We start from the raw sequence: 21,260 nt of genomic DNA, 5'->3' as shown, positions 1-21,260 counted from the left end.
AACTTCTTGCTCGATGTTTAGTAATTTGGCCAAAGCCTTTAAATGCTTTTATCTTAATACAAAAAATAAATATGGTCACAATTAAGAATCTTTAACTCTAACTTAATTTTTCTACCTCTTTGATAAGTAACAAATGAACAACAGAAACAAAGCAGCCGCACAGCGAGCAAACAGGAGTATTGGATCACCCTCTCTCCCCAAACCCTCTCCCCTCTTTCCTAAAAGAAGCATTTTGGGTACACCTTAGCAATACATGAAAAAATACAAGCTACGTATCAAACAGATCGCTACTAAATAGTTTTAGACCTTGCTAAGAGATACCCAGCATTCAAAACAAGATGTAATCCTGAACTTATATCCCCACTACTGGTCCTCTTGTTGCTGTCGTATATTCATAAGTTTGTAAGAATATGTCACACCAACCTTACAACACAAACCTTGTCTTTCAAAATAGTCCCAAGAATAACTTATAACAAAGAGCGGCAAGTACTCCGCTCCTTAATCTCATGTGGAGATGTTCCTAGTAAAGAAGGCAGATCAGTCTTCTTCTCAGCTTAGATCCATTAGGAAGTCCTTCAACCCATTTTTTGGCAGCCACCAGGAAAACAGAGCAGGTCACTAAGAAAGCTCCAACTATACTAAGCCAAGTGGGGACTTGATGAAAAAATAACATCTGAAAAAAATTAGATCAATAGAATTATACTGTGAAAAAAAATATTACATCTATGAGAATAATTGCAAGATATAATCTCTTAGTCCTCTAACACCGTCCTGTCGGAAAGACCTCCGATTTTCCCTAAGAGCCTGTGGTTAAAAATAGGCCCGAATGCTGATGGAACAGCGTAGGGGCTAATTCCAAAAGATTTATTCAGATTCCTCATCTCTAGGAAGAATGAGAATTTCTAATAATTAAAACCCTCTTTTTGAAGCATCAGCCTTATTATGTTGGATGCTAGGATTTGCTAGATGTTTTCCAGAGAATTGCCAACGGATTGTTTTGGGCACTTGTCTCACTAACTATATTTCAAATAGTAGACTGTAGAAAAAATGTGGATCAATTCCTTTTTTTAGAGATGTAATGAAAAAAAAAAAAGAAAAATGGATGGGACACAATAATCACACCATCAAAATCAACGTATCAGAGACCCCTACTGTAAAAGTTTCAAGCTCCTATCTTCAAAAATATAGAATTTTTAATTTTTGCCAGGATACGGATCACGGATCCGTATTTATTATTTTTTCCCCAGGGGTGATTGTATGGACCCAGTGGTCCTAGAATGTTACGAGAGTACATATCCTAAGGGAAATCAGAAGTTCTAGCACCCTTTTAAGTGACCCAAACAATTGGAGGGCATCTAGGCCCCCTTCCCAAGCACATTTTTTTTTCCAAAGTCACCAGATCAAAATTTTGAGATAGCCATTCTATTCAACTTAGTCGAACACCTAATAACTATGTCCTTCGGGACGACTTAATCCCTCAGAGTCCCAGGGAGGGGGGCTGCAAACTTTGACCATTGTTTGCATATAGTAATGGTTATTATGAAGTTTACAGACGTTTTCAGGGGGGCTTTTTCGCGCCAAGGTGGGATTGGGTCAGGGGGGGGGGTTACGTGGGAAGATTTTTCCATTGAGGAATATATCATGAGGGAATATAATTTCCATGGAGGGGGTGCAGGATTTTTTAACATCATTAAAAAAAAAACAATGACAAAAGAAATAATTTTTTTTTCCTGGAAGTAATGAGTTGCATGGAAACTTAAAACGAACATAAAATATACCGGTTATAAGGGGGTTCGTCTCCTCTACAATACATTGCTGTTTACGCTAAGTATTGTTAGTAATTTCCACTATTTTTTCTATGGCCTTTGTGATTCAGGGGTCATTCTTAAGGATTTGGGATAGAATTCAAGCTTTAGTGTAAAGAGTAAGGCATTGACGAGGGGGCAAACCCCCTCAGATACGTAATAAAAATAAGCAAATATAGAAGTTCGTTACGTAAATTAATTCGTAAGGTACGTATGTTTATTGCTAACGAAAACGTTCATACAAAAAAAAAATAAAAATCTAGTTGTATTTGTAAGTCCCCACCCCTCTTTTTTTTTATCGAAATCATCCGATCAAATCTATGAGAAAGCCTTTTAGCAAAAAAATATAATAAGCGAATTTTGTTTTAATTATTCATGTGTGGTGAGCCAAAATCAAAACAAGTATTAATTCAAAAACGTTCAGAAATTAAACAGAAAAAAAACAAGTTTATTTAGCTGCAAGTAAGGAGCGACATTAAAACTTAAAACGAATAGAATTTACTTCGTGTATGAAAGAGGTTGTCCCCTCCGCAACGCCTCTCTCTTTACACTGAAGTTTTTTTACGCAAAATTTAAGACTGTCATATTGTCCGAACTTAAGACATCTATAGTGGCACCTTCTGAAACTAATAGTTGACAAATCTCCAAATTGCCTTCCGAAGCAGCAATTTAAAATGACCCATTATACAACTCTCTACTATTTTCCAATGCCCAGTGACCTGAGGTGGAAAAAAAATGTTGAATATGCAGAATACCGTGATTGCTTCCACTTTTCTTGATTTTCAAGCCAATATAATTTTTTTGTGGCTCTAGCCAAGAATTGATAAAAATTTTATTTTGGGGTTTTGTTGGTTGACTCAATTTTTAGGAGTTAAAATTTAAATTTAAATAAGACAAGTGTTTTTAACTGCAAGCAAGGAGCGATAACAAAACTTAAAACGAAGAGGATTTTATCGTATATGACCCTGCACTTATGAACCTTTGAATTTCGTTTGGCCCCTTTTTCTAATAGATATTCAATCACGCGTATTTGATTCTTTTTCGCAGCGTAAAATAAGGCTGTCCTATTGTACGAATTTAAAGCATCTACAGTGGCACCCTTTGAAACTAGTAGTTTACAAATATCCAAATTGCCTTTTGAAGCAGCAATATGTAAGACTGTATTGCACTTATGACCCTTTGAATTTGGGTCGGCCCCTTTTTCTAATAGATATTCAATCACGCGTATTTGATCCTTTTTCGTAGCGTTAAATAAGGCTGTCCTATTGTACGAATTTAAGGCATCTACAGTGGCACCCTTTGAAACTAGTAGTTTACAAATATCCAAATTGCCTTTTGAAACAGCAATATGTAAGACTGTATTGCACTTATGATCCTTTGAATTTGGGTTGGCCCCTTTCTCTAATAGATATTCAATCACGTGTAATTGATTTTTAATCACAGCATCATATAAGGCTGTTCTATTGTCCGAATCTAAGACATCTACAGTGGCAACTTTTGAAACTAGTAGTTTGCAAATTTCCAAATTGCCTTTTCTAGCAGCACAATGCAAGGCTGTACATTTTGCTGGTTTTCCAGAGAAGAAACTCCTGTTCCAAATTCTATTGGGGTGAAAATAAATTCTGTTGTATTCTAAAAGATTTTCAATAATTGGTGATGTTGGTCTCTCGTCACTATATGAATATGTAGGCGACAAATCCTTGATAAATACAGCATTTCGATCCATTGGACATGAGGTGTTTACTTGTAGCCATTTCTTAATGCAATAGCCACAAAATATATGCTTACATTCTGATGTCTGAAGAGGATCCTTCAGTTCATTTAAACAAATTGGACAAAAGAAACTTCTTTCCATATTCTTCAATATTTCATACGAAAATTAGCTGCATTGTGGTTCGATCTGACATTACTATTGGCTAAGTTCGTTCTTTAATATAAAATTTGTTTTTGTGATTTTCTTGTTTTAATTCAAAATTTAAAAATATTACTTGTACACCATAAATATTTTTCAATTTAAGTAATAAATTTGGTGATCTTAAACTAAGAACTAAAATAAAAAAAAATGATTTTTTTTCCTACGGAAATAAAGCACCATGCTATAGAGATAAGCACTTTAAAAGTCGAGCCAAACCAAATTTGGTTCCATAAAGCAAGCAGATGTTAATAACATTTTTAACTACAGAGCTAGAGAAAAATGCGGTTTTTGTTTTAAAAAAATGATTTTATTTTTAATTTATTTTTGTTAATTATGAAAGGTTTCTAAATAAACCAATTTCTTTTAAAATGAGCCATAAGATGACTCTCTATCATTATTCAGTGAAAATTAACTTTCGATACTGAGATGGCTTGTTTTAATGTATTTTTTTATATTAGCTCATGACATCATGGGAAATGACGTCACAACGATAACAAAAAAGGGAAGTTCAAAATTACTAGGTTTTTTGTTTTTGTTTGACGTCATTGATGGTTGTAACCCATACTAAATGGCGTAATTCATATTATACATTACCTTGGGGCAAACCAAAATGCAAAGCATCATGAATACATAACAGTCTCACGTTTAGCTGCATGGAAAGGCAATTTTGAGATTTTTCTCATACTAGTTTCAAAGGGTGCTATTATAAATGTCTTGGGTTCATTTTCTGTACAACAGCCCTGGAAAAAAAAACAAATTAACACACATCCGTGAACTTTCTTCTGAAATAAAATACAAATTCCAAATTTTTACCGATAGGACCTTGAAACCTCTACAGTTCGGTTCTCCGGTACGCTAAATCCGATGGTGTGATTTTCATTAAAAATCTATGACTTTTACGAAGTGTTTTTCCCCTTTTTTCGGAAATAAGGGAAATTTTCTCAGGAAAAGGTACTGTGGAGGAGACGAACTCCCCTACATACGTAGAATTTTATGTTCGTTTTAAGTTTAAATGCTGGTCACTACTTCCGGTTGAAAATTTATATTTATTCATTTTCTCATTGATCTTTTTTAAGATAATTCTAGAAAATAATGCTTCGCCCCCTTCATGGAAATATCTCTTCCCTCATGATAAATTCCTCCACTGAAAGATCTTCCCACGTAACCACCCTCACCCTGATCCACTCCAACCCCAACACGAAAAATTTCCCTGAAAACGTCTGTACACTTCATAATAACCATTACTGTAACTTTCAACAATGCTCAAAGTTTTTAAATTGAAGCCCCTCCCCCGGGACTTTGGGAGGTGAAGTTATCCTTGAAAACATAGTTATCTTATTTTTGACTAAGCTTAAAAGAATGGCTATCTCAAAATTTTGATCCGATGACTTTGGGGAAAAAATGTGCGTTGGAGGGGGCCTACATGCCCTCCAATTTTTTGGTCACTTAAAAATAGCACTAGAACTTTTAATTTCCGTTAGAATTAGTCCTGTCATGACATTTTAGAACTACTGGGTCGAAACGATCATCCCTGGGGAAAAAACAAACAAACAAATAAACACGCATCCGTGACCCGTCTTCTGGCAAAAACAAAAACAACAAAATTTCACATTCTTGTAGATAGGAGATTGAAACTTGTACAGTAGGCTTCTCTCATACGTTGAATCTGATTTTGTGATTTTTGTTAAGATTCTATGACTTTTAGGAGATTTTTCCCCCTATTTTCTAAAATAAGGCAAATTGCCTCAGGCTCGTAACTTTTGATGGGTAAGACTAAACTTGATGAAACTTATATATTTTAAAACAGCATAAAATCGTAATGCTTTTGATGTTACTATTGGTATCAAGATTCCATTTTTTAGAGTCTCGGGTACTATTGAGGCGGGTATGTTGCCACGAACTGTTTGACTATGCCTGTGTGTCTGAGCGGCTGTATGGCTGTCTCTTTCACATTGCTTGTGCCTGAGTTGGTGTTTGCATGTTTCCGTGTCTGTTCTTATGAGTTTGTGTGTTTGAATCTGTTTGTTTGTAGGTTTCTCTCTCTCTCTTTCTCTCTCTCTCTTTCTCTTTCACTATGCCTGTATATCTGAGCGGGTATTTGCATGTTTTCGAGTCTGTCTTTGCGTGTTTGTGTATCTGACTCTGTGTGTTTGTAGGTGTTTTTTCTATTTCTCTCACTGTGCCTTTTTGTTTGAACGGTTGTTTACTTGTCCCTCTTACTATGCATGTCTGTCTGAATGGGTTTTGTCAAGGCATTAGTCTGGTCTATGTAGGTAGCAAATAACTCAGTTATATGATACTTTTGAGACTGAGAGATGCTGTTGACAAAGTTTTAAGAGAAGAACAGTGCTGTTTTAAAAAAGGTAGAGGATCTGTCGACCAAATTTTCACTCTTACGTTAATAATTGAGAAGTACCTTAGTTGTCAAACACCTTTGAGCCTCAGTTTTATATATTATGAGCAAGCGTTCGATTCTGTTGATAGAAGAGCTTTAGCAAAGGTTTTATCCTAGTAGTAGTATAGATACACAAAAAAAATCGGATTTATATACTGATTTTAAGAATATAAGTTTAGTTTTACCCATTAAAAGTTCCATCCTGAGAAAATTTGCCTTATTTCCGAAAAAAGGGGAAAATACCCCCAAAAAGTCATACGATTTTAATAAAAATTACACCGTCGGATTTACCGAACAGGAAAATCTAACTGTACAGGTTTCAAGCTCCTACCTGCAAAAATGTGGAATTTGTATGTTATTTCGGAAGAAAGATCACGGATGCATGTTAATTTTTTTCCAGGGGTGTTGTACAGAGAACGAAAGAAGGGCGAAACTATAGATGCCTTTGATTCTCACAATATGACAGTATTGCATTTTGTTGCCTTCATAGGCAATTCGGAGATTTGTCAACAGCTAGTTTCAAAAGGTGCCACTATAGATATCTTAAATTCTGACAATATGACAGTCTTACATTTTGTTGCTTGAATAGACAATCTGGAGATTTGTCAAGTACTATTTTCTAAGGGTGCAACTATAGATGCCTTAGATTCGGACAATAAAACATCCTTACATTTTACTGTTCGGAAAGGCAATTTGGAGATTTGTCAAATACTAGTTTCAAAGGGTGCCATTATAGATGCCTTAGATTCATTTTCAGTGAAGTACCAATAACACGGTGGGCTTAAGACTTATGCAGTTAGGGGAGAGAGTAGTATCCAACTCTTATTTGTATTGAAGCAAGATTTTTCTTGAACAGACACAGAAAGAACTAATTGACCTTTGACAGTCTCGGAAAAACTGAACATTTGATATAGAATGATATTAATTGCTGAAAGGTCATTAGTTCAAAATTCAATTTTACTGTAGTTTTTTTTTTGTTTATTTTTAATGTTGTAATAGGTAGCCTACAAAAGAAAATAATTGTCATAAAATTCATTTTCAGTGAAGCACCAATGACACGAATGGTTGAAGACTTATACAGATAGGGAAGGCAGCAGTATCCAACTCTTGTTTGTAGCGAAGCTACATTTGTCTTGAACAGACTCAGAAAGAACTAATTGGCCTTTGAAAGTCTCGGAAAAACTGAATGTTTGATATAGAATGATATGAATTGCTGAAAGTTCATCAGTTAAAAATTTGCTTTTACTGAAATTTGTTTTTTATTTTTAATGTTGTAATAAGTAGCCTACGAAATAAAATAATTCTAATATACCTTTTTTTTTCAGTAAAGCGCCGATGCCTCAGTATGTTTTAGACTTTTACAGTGAGAGAAGGCGGCAAAACCCAACTTCTTGTTTGTAGTGGTTTTTGTTCAGTTCAAGCCTGATTTGCATATTCAGTTTTAGTCTCATCTGTTTAAAGAAAAAACGCTAGATAATGATTTTGATGTTTATTAGAAAGAAAAATCTTGTTTAATAGCTGACTACCTTTTATGTAGTCCTTGGAATCCATGAATTTAGTGGGGAAATATTGAATTAGTCCAATCGTATGGTTGTTTTATTTGACGCACCATTCAAAAGGATCTCAATTCAAAAAAATAAACAATCTTGATAATTTTAATTCTAATAAATATATATTATATTTGAATTACTGTTTTTGAAAATTTGACTCTATGGGCCCCCAAATAGATAATAACCCCTCCCTCTCCATTTGAAAAGTAGGCAACATTTTTTTCAAATTTTAATTAATAAAAATCTTCCCCTCTGCTAGATTTTGGTGATTTTATGCATCTGTAAGTATTTTATGTTAAAATAAACAATATGTATACTTTTACAAGTGAATTAGAGTAGTAGCAAAACTAATCCCTTTGAACGGAATTTCACGTGAGAGGATATTTTCCTGACCTGGGAAGAACTCTCCACGAAAAAAAATTACTGTCTTGGGAGCAATCTTTTCATGAAAGTGAAGCCCGTTTTACGAGCATTATTTGTAATAAACGATGGAAAATGAAATAAAAATAAAGTTTTTTAGACGAACAGAAATTGTGAGGCATGTGAAGGGGTTAGCTCCTCCTCAAAACCTCTTTCTCTTCACTAAAAGTTGACTGTTGGTCCCATTTTCTCAAGAGCAAATCCTAAATCACAGGAGACGTTTAATCTAAACAAAAGCTTTTCTAAAACTGTTAAAAAACTTTACCTTTTTCATGGAGCGCAAGTTATAGAGTAGGGGACAACACCTTCATATACATAATAGTTGCTGTTCGTTCTGAGTTTTAATATTGCTCCTATCTTTTAGTTGAAAAATTAAATGTGAGCAATTTATTTTTTGTTGTTTCATTTTTTTTCAATGAAAATACTAAAAGGCAGTCTCTGATGAAAACGCTGCCAAAAGGTATTTTATAAAATCTACGAAGAGCAAACACTGCCCCGCTCTGTATTTGAAGCCCCTGAATTACACTCCAAATTAGTGTGGATAGTCACACAATATGTTGAACCTTAACAATAGATGAAGACGAATTCACATATTTTAAATATATATATATATATATATATATATATATATATATATATATATATATATATATATATATATATATATATATATATATATATATATATATATATATATATATATATATATATATATATATATATATATATATATATATATATATATATATATATATATATATATATATATACATACATATATATATATATATATATATATATATATGTTGGGTGTTGCCTCTGAATTATTTGTCTATATTATTTTTTCTATTGTTTGGTAAATGACGACTTATACTTATTGACGACATGACTGCCTGTCCGTGGATTATTCTTTATGGTTGATTGTGTGTGGCTATGCTGTTTGACCTATGTGATTGTATGGATGAGTAGGGTTAAGGCCTCATTCAAGTGCTGGTCTATATTAATCACTAATTTAGGAAAACAGTCTTCCTTTTCTCCTTCTGTCTCTTTTTTTTTTTTTTTTTTTTTTTTTTTTTTTTTTTTTTTTTTTTTTTTTTTTTTTTTTTGTGTTTGTGCTGTAGCATTGGTGATTTCTCTTTTCATGATATATATATATATATATATATATATATATATATATGTATATATATATATATATATATATATATATATATATATATATATATATATATATATATATATATATATATGTACTAGCTGTTGGGGTGGTTGTTCGTGCCACCCCAACACCTAGTTGGTGGGGGCGCTTCGCGCTCCCCCCAAGCCCCCCCGCGCGCGTAAGCCGTTACGCGCCATATTAGTTACTCGCCATTGTAGTTGTGTCCCTGTGTCCCATGTGTGAAAACTGCTGCTAGAAAGAGATAGGTTGCAACTTCTGCCGTATTGTCTTCTAGTATTAATATATTTAAATGTGTGCTTGCATCGTTCCTGCGTCTCCTTAAAAGTTCTGTTTCTTACCGTAATATTGGTTTGTCTTCTGTTTTATATGCAGACGACGTTCTTCTTGTTGCCCGGACTCGCCGTGGATTGCTTTCCAATTTTACTATATTAACCAATGAGCTATCTAAGATTGGACCGTCAGTTAATGCGTCTAAATGCGAGTTTATTTGTTTTAATAGCCCCTATGTCGTTGCTCCATTCGTTGCTGGGACTGCAATTCTGCCATGTTTTTCTTTAGTTAGTTGGCTTGGTCTGTGTTTCGGTCTAACACTTTCCACTACCTTTTAATCCCTAGCGAATCAAGCCGTTAAAAAACCTACGCGTTGCTTAATCATCAGATCAAAACTATGAGAAAGCCTTTTAGCAAAAAAATATAATAAGCAAATTTGGTTTTAATTATTCATGTGTGGTGAGCCAAAATCAAAACATGTATTAATTCAAAAGCGTTCAGAAATTAAATATAAAAAAAACAAGTTTATTTAGCTGCAAGTAAGGAGCAACATTAAAACTCGAAACGAACAGAATTTACTTCGTGTATGAAAGAGGTTGTCCCCTCCGCAATGCCTAGCTTTTTACGCTAAAGTTTTTTATTGTTTAAAAATAGATTTGTGGCAGATCAAACTTTAAAGCAAAAAGCAAGGCATTGCGGAGGGGACAATCTCTTTCATATAAAGAGTAATTTCTGTTCGTTTTATGTTTTAATGTCGCTTATTTGAAAGAACAAACTCTAGCCTATACTAATGATTAATAGAAAAGAAAGCCACTGCGTAAAATAAGGCTGTTACTTACGCACTTATGATTCTTTGCATTTTGGTTGGCCCCTTTCTCTAATAGATATCCTTTGACATGTATTTTATTCATTACCGCTGCGAAAAATAAGGCTGTTTTATTGTCCAAATCTAAGACATCCATAGTGGCACCCTTTGAAACTAGTTTTTGAAAAATATCCAAATTGCCTTCCGAAGAAGCAAAATTTAAGGCTGTCATATTGTCTGAATTTACGACATCTATATTAGCACTTTTTGAAACTAGTAGTTGACAAATCTCCAAATTGCCTTCCGAAGAAGCAAAATTTAAGGCTGTCATATTGTCTGAATTTACGGCATCTATATTAGCACTTTTTGAAACTATTAGTTGACAAATCTCCAAATTGCCTTCCGAAGCAATAATTTAAAATGACCCATTATTCAACTCTCTACTATTTTCCAGTGCCCAGCGACCTGAGGTGGGAAAAAAACAGAAAAAAGATCTTGAATATGAAGAAAACCGTGATTGCTGCCACTTTTCTAGATTTTCAAGCCAAAATAAATTTTTTGGCTGTAGCCAAGAATTGATAAAATCTTTATTTTTGGGGTTTTTGACAAGGTGGTTCTAAAAGCATACTTTTGTTTTGATCATTCAATTTTTAGAAGTTAAAACTTAAATTTAAATAAGACAAGTTTTTTTTAACTGGAAGCAAGGAGCGATAGTAAAATTAAAACGAACAGAATTTACTTCGTATATGAAAGAGGTTGTCCCCTCTACAACACCTCGCTTTTTATACTTTTTATACAAGTTTTTTTTATTGTTTTAAAAAATAGAGATGTGACAGAGTCAGACTTTAGCGTAAAGAGCGAGCCGTTGCGGAGGGGGCAACCTGTTTTATATACGGAGTAATTTCTTATCGTTTGAAGTTTTAATGTCACTTTGAATTTGCATTAAAAAAAAACTTGTTCTTTTTATTTAATTTTTAATAAAAAACGAACTCTAGCCTATTCTAATGATTATAAGAAAAAAAATTCGGTATTAATATCTTCTATATTGCCTTTCCAAGCGATAAACTGTAAGACTATTACGCCCTTATTATCCTTTGAATTGGGTTGAACACATCTATAGTGGCACCTTTTGAAACTAGCAAGTTGCCAAATCTCCGAATTGCCTTCTGAAGCAGCAATTTAAAATGAGCCATTTATTCAACTATCTATGATTTTCCAGTGCCCAGTGACCTGAGGAGGAAAAAAAACAGAAAAAAAGGTGTCGTATGTGCAGAATATTGTGGTTACTGCCACTTTTTTTTGGTTTTTAAGCCAATATAATTTCCTTTTGGCTCAAGCTAAGAATCAATACAATTCCTATATTGGGGTTTTGAGCTAAGTGTTTTAATAGTGTACTTTTAGTTTGATCTGACTCTATTCTTAGGAGTTGCGGGTTATTTTATGATTCTTTACATTTGGGTTGGCCCCTTTCTATAATAGATATTCTTTCACATGTATTTAATTCGCTGCGTAAAATAAGGCTGTGTTATTGTAAAAATCTAAAAGATCTATAGTGGCACTTTTTGAAACTAGTAGTTGACTAATCTCCAAATTGCCTTCTGAAGCAGTAAAATGTAAACCTGTCATACTGTCCAAAGCTAAGGTATGTTCAGTGGCACCCTTTGAAACTAGTAGTTGACAAATTTCCAAATTTTCTAGCCAAGCAGTAAAATGTAAGACTGTTACGAACTTATGATTCTTTGCATTTGGGTTGGGCCCTTTCTATAATAGATATAATCAATAACGTGTATTTGATCCATTTTCGCTGCGTATAACAAGGCTGTCATATTGTCCGACTTCCGATTCTTTGCATTTGGGTTTTGCCCTTTCTCTAATAGATATAATCAATCACGTGTATTTGATCCATTTTCGCTGCGTATAACAAGGCTGTCATATTGTCCGACTTCCGATTCTTTGCATTTGGGTTGTGCCCTTTCTCTAATAGATATTCAATCACGTGTGTTTGATTCATTTTGGCTGCGTAAAATAAGGCTGTCATATTGTTCGAATCTACGGCATCTATAGTGGCACCCTTTGAAACTAGTAGTTGACAAATCTTCAAATTGCCTTCCGAAGCAGCAAAATGTAAAGCTGTCCAATTGTCGGAATCTAAGGCATCTATAGTGGCACCCTTTGAAACTAGTAGTTGACAAATCTTCAAATTGCCTTCCGAAGCAGCAAAATGTAAAGCTGTCCAATTGTCGGAATTTAAGGCATCTACAGTGGCACCCTTTGAAACTAGTAGTTGACTAACATCCAAATTTCCATTCCCAGCAGCAATCACTGCGTAAAATAAGGCTGTCATATTGTTCGAATCTAAGCCATCTACAGTGGCACCCATTGAAACTAGTAGTTGACAAATCTTCAAATTACCTTCCAAAGCAGCAGAATGTAAGGCTGTTACACACTTATGACCCTTTGAATTTGGGTCGGCCCCTTTTTCTAATAGATATTCAACCACGTGTATTTGATCAATTGTCACTGCGTAAAATAAGGCTGTCATATTGTTCGAATCTAAGGCATCTACAGTGGCACCCTTTGAAACTAGTAGTTTACAAATATCCAAATTGCCTTTCCAAGCAGCAACATGTAAGACTGTTAAGCACTTATAATACTTTGCATTCGGGTTGGCCCCTTTCTCTAATAGATATTCAGTCACGTGTATTTGATTCTCAACCACAGCATCATATAAGGCTGTTCTATTGTCCGAATCTAAGACATCTACACAGCGGCAACTTTTGAAACTAGTAGTTTGCAAATTTCCAAATTGCCTGTTCTAGCAGCACAATACAAGGCTGTACACTTTGCTGGTTTTCTAGAGAAGAAGCCCCTGTTCCAAATTCTATTGGGGTGAAAATAAATTCCGTTGCATTCTTAAAGATTTTCAATAATTGGTGATGTTGGTCTCTCGTCACTATATGAATATAACGGTGACAAATCGTTGATAACTATAGGATTTCGATCCATTGGACATGAGGTTTTTACTTGTAGCCATTTCTTAATGCAATAGCCACAAAATACATGCTTACATTCTGATGTCCAAAGAGGATCCTTCAGTTCATTTAAACAAATCGGACAAAAGAGACTCCTTTCCATATTCTTCAATATTTCTTACGAAAATTGGATTCATTGTGATTCGATCTGACATTACTATTAGCTATAGTTCGTTCTTTAATATAAAATTAATTTTTAGATTTTCAGTTTTCTAATTTTAATTCAAAAATTTAAATTATTACTCGGACACCATAAATATTTTTGCAATTTAAGTAATAAATTTAGTGATCTTAAACTAAGAACTAAAATAGATTTTTTTTTCTACGGAAAAAAAGCACCATTTTATAGAGATAAGCCAAACCAAGTTTGGTTCCATAAGGCAAGCAAATATTAATAACATTTGTTACGACAGAGCTAGAGAAAAATGCTGTTTTGGTAAAAAAAATGATTTTTTTTTAAATTACTTTTTGAAATTATGAAAGGTTTCTAAATAAACCAATTTCCTTTCAAATAAGCCAGCAAATAGCTCTTTATTATTATCCAGTTGAAATTGGCTTTTGATACTGAGATGACTTGTTTTAAAGCATATTTTTATACTAGCTCATGACATCATGGGAAATGACGTCACAATGAAAATCCAAAAGGAAAGTTCGAAATAACTATGTTTTTTGTTTTTGTTTAACGTCATTGATGGTTGTAACCCATACTAAATGGTGTAATTCACGTTATACATCATCTTGTGGCAAACCCAAATGCAAAGCATCATGAGTACGTTACAGTCCTACGTTTAGCTGCATGGAAAGGCAATTTTGAGATTTTTCAAATACTAGTTTCAAAGGGTACTATTATAAATGGGTTGGGTTCGTTCTCTGTACAACAGCCCTGGAAAAGAAAACAAAAACAAATTAACACGCCTCCGTGAAGTTTCTTCTGAAGTAAAATACAAATTTCACATTTTTGCAGGTAGGACCTTGAAACCTCCATAGTTCGGTTCTCTGGCACGCTAACATCTGATGGCGTGATTTTCGTTAAAAATCTTTGACTTTTAAGGAGTGTTTTTCTCCTTTTATCGAAAATAAGGCAAAGTTTCTCAGAAAAAGGTATTGTGGAATGGGACGAACTCCCTTACATACGTAGAATTTTCTGTTCGTTTTTAATTTAAATGCTGCTCATTACTTCCGGTTGAAATTTTTTAAATTTATTTTCTCATTGTTCTCTTATGAAAATAATGATAAGAAATTATGCTTCGCCCCCTACATGGACATGATCTTCCCTCCTGATAAATTCCTCCACTGAAAGATCCTCCCACGTAGCCTCCCTCACCCCGATCCACTCCAACCCCAATGCGAAAAATTTTCCTGAAATCGTCTGTACACTTCATAATAACCATTACTGTATGTAAACAATAATCAAATTTTTTAAATTGAAGCCCTTCCCCCGAGGACTTTGGAAGGTGAAGTCATCCCTGACATAGTTATTTGATTTTCGACTATCCTAAACAGAATGGCTATCTCAAAATTTTGATCCGGCGACTTTGTGGAAAACATGTGTATTGGAGGGGGACCTAGATGCCCTCCAATGTTTTGGTCACTTAAAACGAGCACTAGAACTTTTAATTTCCGTTAGAATGAATCCTCTCATGACATTCTAGAACCACTGGCTCGATACGATCATCCCTGTTAAAAATCAAAAAACAAAAACAAACAAATAAACACGCAACCGTGATCCGTCTTCTGGCAAAAACAAAAACGACGAAACCCCACATTCTTGTAGATAGGAGCTTTAAACTTGTACAGTAGGCTCCTCTGATACGTTGAATCTAATGGTGTGATTTTTGTTAAGATTCTATGACTATTAGGATATTTTTTCTCCTATTTTCTAAAATAAGGCAAATTGTCTCAGGCTCGTAACTTTTGATGGGTAAGACAAAACTTGATGAAACTTATATATTCAAAATCAGCATTAAAATGTGATTCTTTTGATGTTACTATTTGTATCAAAATTTAGTTTTTTAGAGTTTTGGGTACTATTGAGCCGGGTACGTTACCACGAGCTGTTTGACTGTGCCTGTATGTCTGAGCGGCTGTCTGCTTGCCTCTTTCACATTGCTTGTGTCTGAGTTGGTGTTTCAAAGGGTGCCACTATAGATGCCGTAGATTCGAACAATATGACAGCCTTATTTTATGCAGCCAAAATGAATCAAACACACGTGATTGAATATATCTATTAGAGAAAGGGCACAACCCAAATGCAAAGAATCGGAAGTCGGACAATATGACAGCCTTGTTATACGCAGCGAAAATGGATCAAATACACGTGATTGATTATATCTATTAGAGAAAGGGCAAAACCCAAATGCAAAGAATCGGAAGTCGGACAATATGACAGCCTTTTTATACGCAACAAAAATGGATCAAAAACACGTGATTAATTATATCAATTAGAAAAAAGGCCCAACCCAAATGCAAAGAATCATAAGTACGTAACAGTCTTACATTTTACTGCTTGGCTTGAAAATTTGGAAATTTGTCAACTACTAGTTTCAAAGGGTGCCACTGAACATACCTTAGCTTTGGACAGTATGACAGCTTTACATTTTACTGCTTCAGAAGGCAATTTGGAGATTAGTCAACTACTAGTTTCAAAAAGTGCCACTATAGATCTTTTAGATTTTTACAATAACACAGCCTTATTTTACGCAGCGAATTAAATACATGTGAAAGAATATCTATTATAGAAAGGGGCCAACCCAAATGTAAAGAATCATAAAATAACCCGCAACTCCTAAGAATAGAGTCAGATCAAACTAAAAGTACACTATTAAATCACTTAGCTCAAAACCCCAATACAGGAATTGTATTGATTCTTAGCTTGAGCCAAAAGGAAATTATATTGGCTTAAAAACCAAAAAAAAGTGGCAGTAACCACAATATTCTGCACATACGACATCTTTTTTTCTGTTTTTTTTCCTCCTCAGGTCGCTGGGCACTGGAAAATCATAGATAGTTGAATAAATGGCTCATTTTAAATTGCTGCTTCAGAAGGCAATTCGGAGATTTGGCAACTTGCTAGTTTCAAAAGGTGCCACTATAGATGTGTTCAACCCAATTCAAAGGATAATAAGGGCGTAATAGTCTTACAGTTTATCGCTTGGAAAGGCAATATAGAAGATATTGAATGATCAAAACAAAAGTATGCTTTTAGAACCACCTTGTCAAAAACCCCAAAATAAAGATTTTATCAATTCTTGGCTACAGCCGAAAAATTTATATTGGCTTGAAATCTAAAAAAGTGGCAGCAATCACGGTTTTCTTCATATTCAAGATCTTTTTTCTGTTTTTTTCCTCCTCAGGTCGCTGGGCACTGGAAAATAGTAGAGAGTTGAATAATGGGTCATTTTAAATAATTGCTTCGGAAGGCAATTTGGAGATTTGTCAACTACTAGTTTCAAAAAGTGCTAATATAGATGCCGTAAATTCAGACAATATGACACGTGATTGATTATATATATTAGAGAAAGGGCCCAACCCAAATGCAAAGAATCATAAGTTCGTAACAGTCTTACATTTTACTGCTTGGCTAGAAAATTTGGAAATTTGTCAACTACTTTTTTCAAAGGGTGCCACTGTACATACCTTAGCTTTGGACAGTATGACAGCTTTACATTTTACTGCTTCAGAAGGCAATTTGGAGATTAGTCAACTACTAGTTTCAAAAGGTGCCACTATAGATCTTTTAGATTTTTACAATAACACAGCCTTATTTTACGCAGCGAATTAAATACACGTGAAAGAATATCTATTATAGAAAGGGGCCAAACCAAATGTAAAGAATCATAAAATAACCCACAACTCCTAAGAATAGAGTCAGATCAAAAAAAAGTACACTATTAAATCACTTAGCTCAAAACCCCAATATAGGAATTGTATTGATTCTTAGCTTGAGCCAAAAGGAAATTATATTGGCTTAAAAACCAAAAAAAAGTGGCAGTAACCACGATATTCTGCACATACGACATCTTTTTTTCTGTTTTTGTTTCCTCCTCAGGTCGCTGGGCACTGGAAAATCATAGATAGTTGAATAAATGGCTCATTTTGAATTGCTGCTTCAAAAGGCAATTCGGAGATTTGGCAACTTGCTAGTTTCAAAAGGTGCCACTATAGATTTGTTCAACCCAATTCAAAGGATAATAAGTGCGTAACAGTCTTACAGTTTATCGCTTGGAAAGGCAATATAGAAGATATTAATACCGAATTTTTTTTCTTATAATCATTAGAATAGGCTAGAGTTCGTTCTTTATTAAAAATTAAATAAAAAGAACAAGTTTTTTTTTTTAATGCATTTTCGAAGTGACATTAAAACTTCAAACTAACAGAAATTACTCCATATTTAAAAGAGGTTGTCCCCTCCGCAACGGCTTGCTCTTTACGCTAAAGTCTGACTCTGTCACATCTCTATTTTTTAAAACAATAAAAAAAACTTTAGTATAAAGAGCGAGGTGTTGCGGAGGGGACAACCTCTTTCATATACGAAGTAAATTCTGTTCGTTTTAATTTTACTATCGCTCCTTGCTTCCAGTTAAAAAAAAACTTGTCTTATTTAAATTTAAATTTTAACTTCTAAAAATTGAATGATCAAAACAAAAGTATGCTTTTAGAACCACCTTGTCAAAAACCCCAAAATAAAGATTTTATCAATTCTTGGCTACAGCCACAAAAAATTATATTGGCTTGAAAATCTAGAAAAGTGACAGCAATCACGGTTTTCTTCATATTCAAGATCTTTTTTTTGTTTTTTTTCCTCCTCAGGTCGCTGGGCACTGGAAAATAGTAGAGAGTTGAATAATGGGTCATTTTAAATTATTGCTTCGGAAGGCAATTTGGAGATTTGTCAACTACTAGTTTAAGAAAATACTAATATAGATGCCGTAAATTCAGACAATATAACAGCCTTAAATTTTGCTTCTTCGGAAGGCAATTTGGAGATTTGTCAACTACTAGTTTCAAAAAGTGCTACTATAGATGTCTTAAATTCAGACAATATAACAGCCTTAAATTTTGCTTCTTCGGAAGGCAATTTGGATATTTTTCAAAAACTAGTTTCAAAGGGTGCCACTATGGATGTCTTAGATTTGGACAAGAAAACAGCCTTATTTTTTGCAGCGGTAATGAATAAAATACATGTCAACGGATATCTATTAGAGAAAGGGGCCAACCAAAATGCAAAGAATCATAAGTGCGTAAGTAAAAGCCTTATTTTACGCAGTGGCTTTCTTTTCTAATAATCATTAGTATAGGCTAGAGTTTGTTCTTTCAAATAAGCGACATTAAAACTTAAAACGAACAGAAATTACTCTGTATATGAAAGAGATTGTCCCCTTCGCAATGCCTTGCTTTTTGCTTTAAAGTTTGATCTGCCACGAATCTATTTTTAAACAATAAAAAAACTTTAGCGTAAAAAGCTAGGCGTTGCGGAGGGGACAACCTCTTTCATACACGAAGTAAATTCTGTACGTTTTGAGTTTTAATGTTGCTCCTTACTTGCAGCTAATTAAACTTGTTTTTCTTATATTTAATTTCAGGACGTTTTTGAATTAATACATGTTTTGATTTTGGCTCACCACACATGAATAATTAAAACCAAATTTGCTTATTATATTTTTTTGCTAAAAGGCTTTCTCATAGTTTTGATCTGATGATTAAGCAACGCGTAGGTTTTTTAACGGCTTGATTCGCTAGGGATTAAAAGGTAGTGGAAAGTGTTAGACCGAAACACAGACCAAGCCAACTAACTAAAGAAAAACATGGCAGAATTGCAGTCCCAGCAACGAATGGAGCAACGACATAGGGGCTATTAAAACAAATAAACTCGCATTTAGACGCATTAACTGACGGTCCAATCTTAGATAGCTCATTGGTTAATATAGTAAAATTGGAAAGCAATCCACGGCGAGTCCGGGCAACAAGAAGAACGTCGTCTGCATATAAAACAGAAGACAAACCAATATTACGGTAAGAAACAGAACTTTTAAGGAGACGCAGGAACGATGCAAGCACACATTTAAATATATTAATACTAGAAGACAATACGGCAGAAGTTGCAACCTATCTCTTTCTAGCAGCAGTTTTCACACATGGGACACAGGGACACATCTACAATGGCGCGTAACTAATATGGCACGTAACAACCACCCCAATAGCTAGTACACATATATATATATATATATATATATATATATATATATATATATATATATATATATATATATATATATATATATATATAGTGGGGGCGCTCCAACACCTAGTTGGTGGGGGCGCTTCGCGCTCCCCCCAAGCCCCCCCGCGCGCGTAAGCCGTTACGCGCCATATTAGTTACTCGCCATTGTAGTTGTGTCCCTGTGTCCCATGTGTGAAAACTGCTGCTAGAAAGAGATAGGTTGCAACTTCTGCCGTATTGTCTTCTAGTATTAATATATTTAAATGTGTGCTTGCATCGTTCCTGCGTCTCCTTAAAAGTTCTGTTTCTTACCGTAATATTGGTTTGTTTTCTGTTTTATATGCAGACGACGTTCTTCTTGTTGCCCGGACTCGCCGTGGATTGCTTTCCAATTTTACTATATTAACCAATGAACTATCTAAGATTGGACCGTCAGTTAATGCGTCTAAATGCGAGTTTATTTGTTTTAATAGCCCCTATGTCGTTGCTCCATTCGTTGCTGGGACTGCAATTCTGCCATGTTTTTCTTTAGTTAGTTGGCTTGGTCTGTGTTTCGGTCCAACACTTTCCACTACCTTTTAATCCCTAGCGAATCAAGCCGTTAAAAAACCTACGCGTTGCTTAATCATCAGATCAAAACTATGAGAAAGCCTTTTAGCAAAAAAATATAATAAGCAAATTTTGTTTTAATTATTCATGTGTGGTGAGCCAAAATCAAAACATGTATTAATTCAAAAGCGTTCAGAAATTAAATATAAAAAAAACAAGTTTATTTAGCTGCAAGTAAGGAGCAACATTAAAACTCGAAACGAACAGAATTTACTTCGTGTATGAAAGAGGTTGTCCCCTCCGCAATGCCTAGCTTTTTACGCTAAAGTTTTTTATTGTTTAAAAATAGATTTGTGGCAGATCAAACTTTAAAGCAAAAAGCAAGGCATTGCGGAGGGGACAATCTCTTTCATATAAAGAGTAATTTCTGTTCGTTTTATGTTTTAATGTCGCTTATTTGAAAGAACAAACTCTAGCCTATACTAATGATTAATAGAAAAGAAAGCCACTGCGTAAAATAAGGCTGTTACTTACGCACTTATGATTCTTTGCATTTTGGTTGGCCCCTTTCTCTAATAGATATCCTTTGACATGTATTTTATTCATTACCGCTGCGAAAAATAAGGCTGTTTTATTGTCCAAATCTAAGACATCCATAGTGGCACCCTTTGAAACTAGTTTTTGAAAAATATCCAAATTGCCTTCCGAAGAAGCAAAATTTAAGGCTGTCATATTGTCTGAATTTACGACATCTATATTAGCACTTTTTGAAACTAGTAGTTGACAAATCTCCAAATTGCCTTCCGAAGAAGCAAAATTTAAGGCTGTCATATTGTCTGAATTTACGGCATCTATATTAGCACTTTTTGAAACTAGTAGTTGACAAATCTCCAAATTGCCTTCCGAAGCAATAATTTAAAATGACCCATTATTCAACTCTCTACTATTTTCCAGTGCCCAGCGACCTGAGGTGGGAAAAAAACAGAAAAAAGATCTTGAATATGAAGAAAACCGTGATTGCTGCCACTTTTCTAGATTTTCAAGCCAAAATAAATTTTTTGGCTGTAGCCAAGAATTGATAAAATCTTTATTTTTGGGGTTTTTGACAAGGTGGTTCTA

General features: G+C 34.3%; 2 protein-coding genes across 2 annotated transcripts; both read right to left on the bottom strand.

The window, feature by feature from the left end:
* Positions 1–520: 520 nt before the first annotated feature.
* On the bottom strand, positions 521–10,671 carry LOC136039991 (putative ankyrin repeat protein RF_0381). The gene is made up of 3 exons (XM_065724056.1): positions 10,375–10,671; positions 2,785–3,603; positions 521–673 (listed from the first exon to the last, which is right to left on the bottom strand). The coding sequence occupies exons 1-3, from the start codon at positions 10,669–10,671 to the stop codon at positions 521–523; spliced, it is 1,269 nt and encodes a 422-aa protein (XP_065580128.1).
* A 1,539-nt stretch (positions 10,672–12,210) lies between these two features.
* LOC136039990 (putative ankyrin repeat protein RF_0381) lies at positions 12,211–20,972 on the bottom strand. The gene is made up of 2 exons (XM_065724055.1): positions 20,676–20,972; positions 12,211–13,155 (listed from the first exon to the last, which is right to left on the bottom strand). The coding sequence occupies exons 1-2, from the start codon at positions 20,970–20,972 to the stop codon at positions 12,211–12,213; spliced, it is 1,242 nt and encodes a 413-aa protein (XP_065580127.1).
* Positions 20,973–21,260: the final 288 nt, after the last annotated feature.

Source organism: Artemia franciscana, chromosome 20 (genome assembly GCF_032884065.1).
Source record: "Artemia franciscana chromosome 20, ASM3288406v1, whole genome shotgun sequence".
Classification (NCBI taxonomy): Eukaryota; Metazoa; Arthropoda; class Branchiopoda; order Anostraca; family Artemiidae; genus Artemia; species Artemia franciscana.
This window is presented reverse-complemented; position numbering and strand designations above follow the sequence as displayed.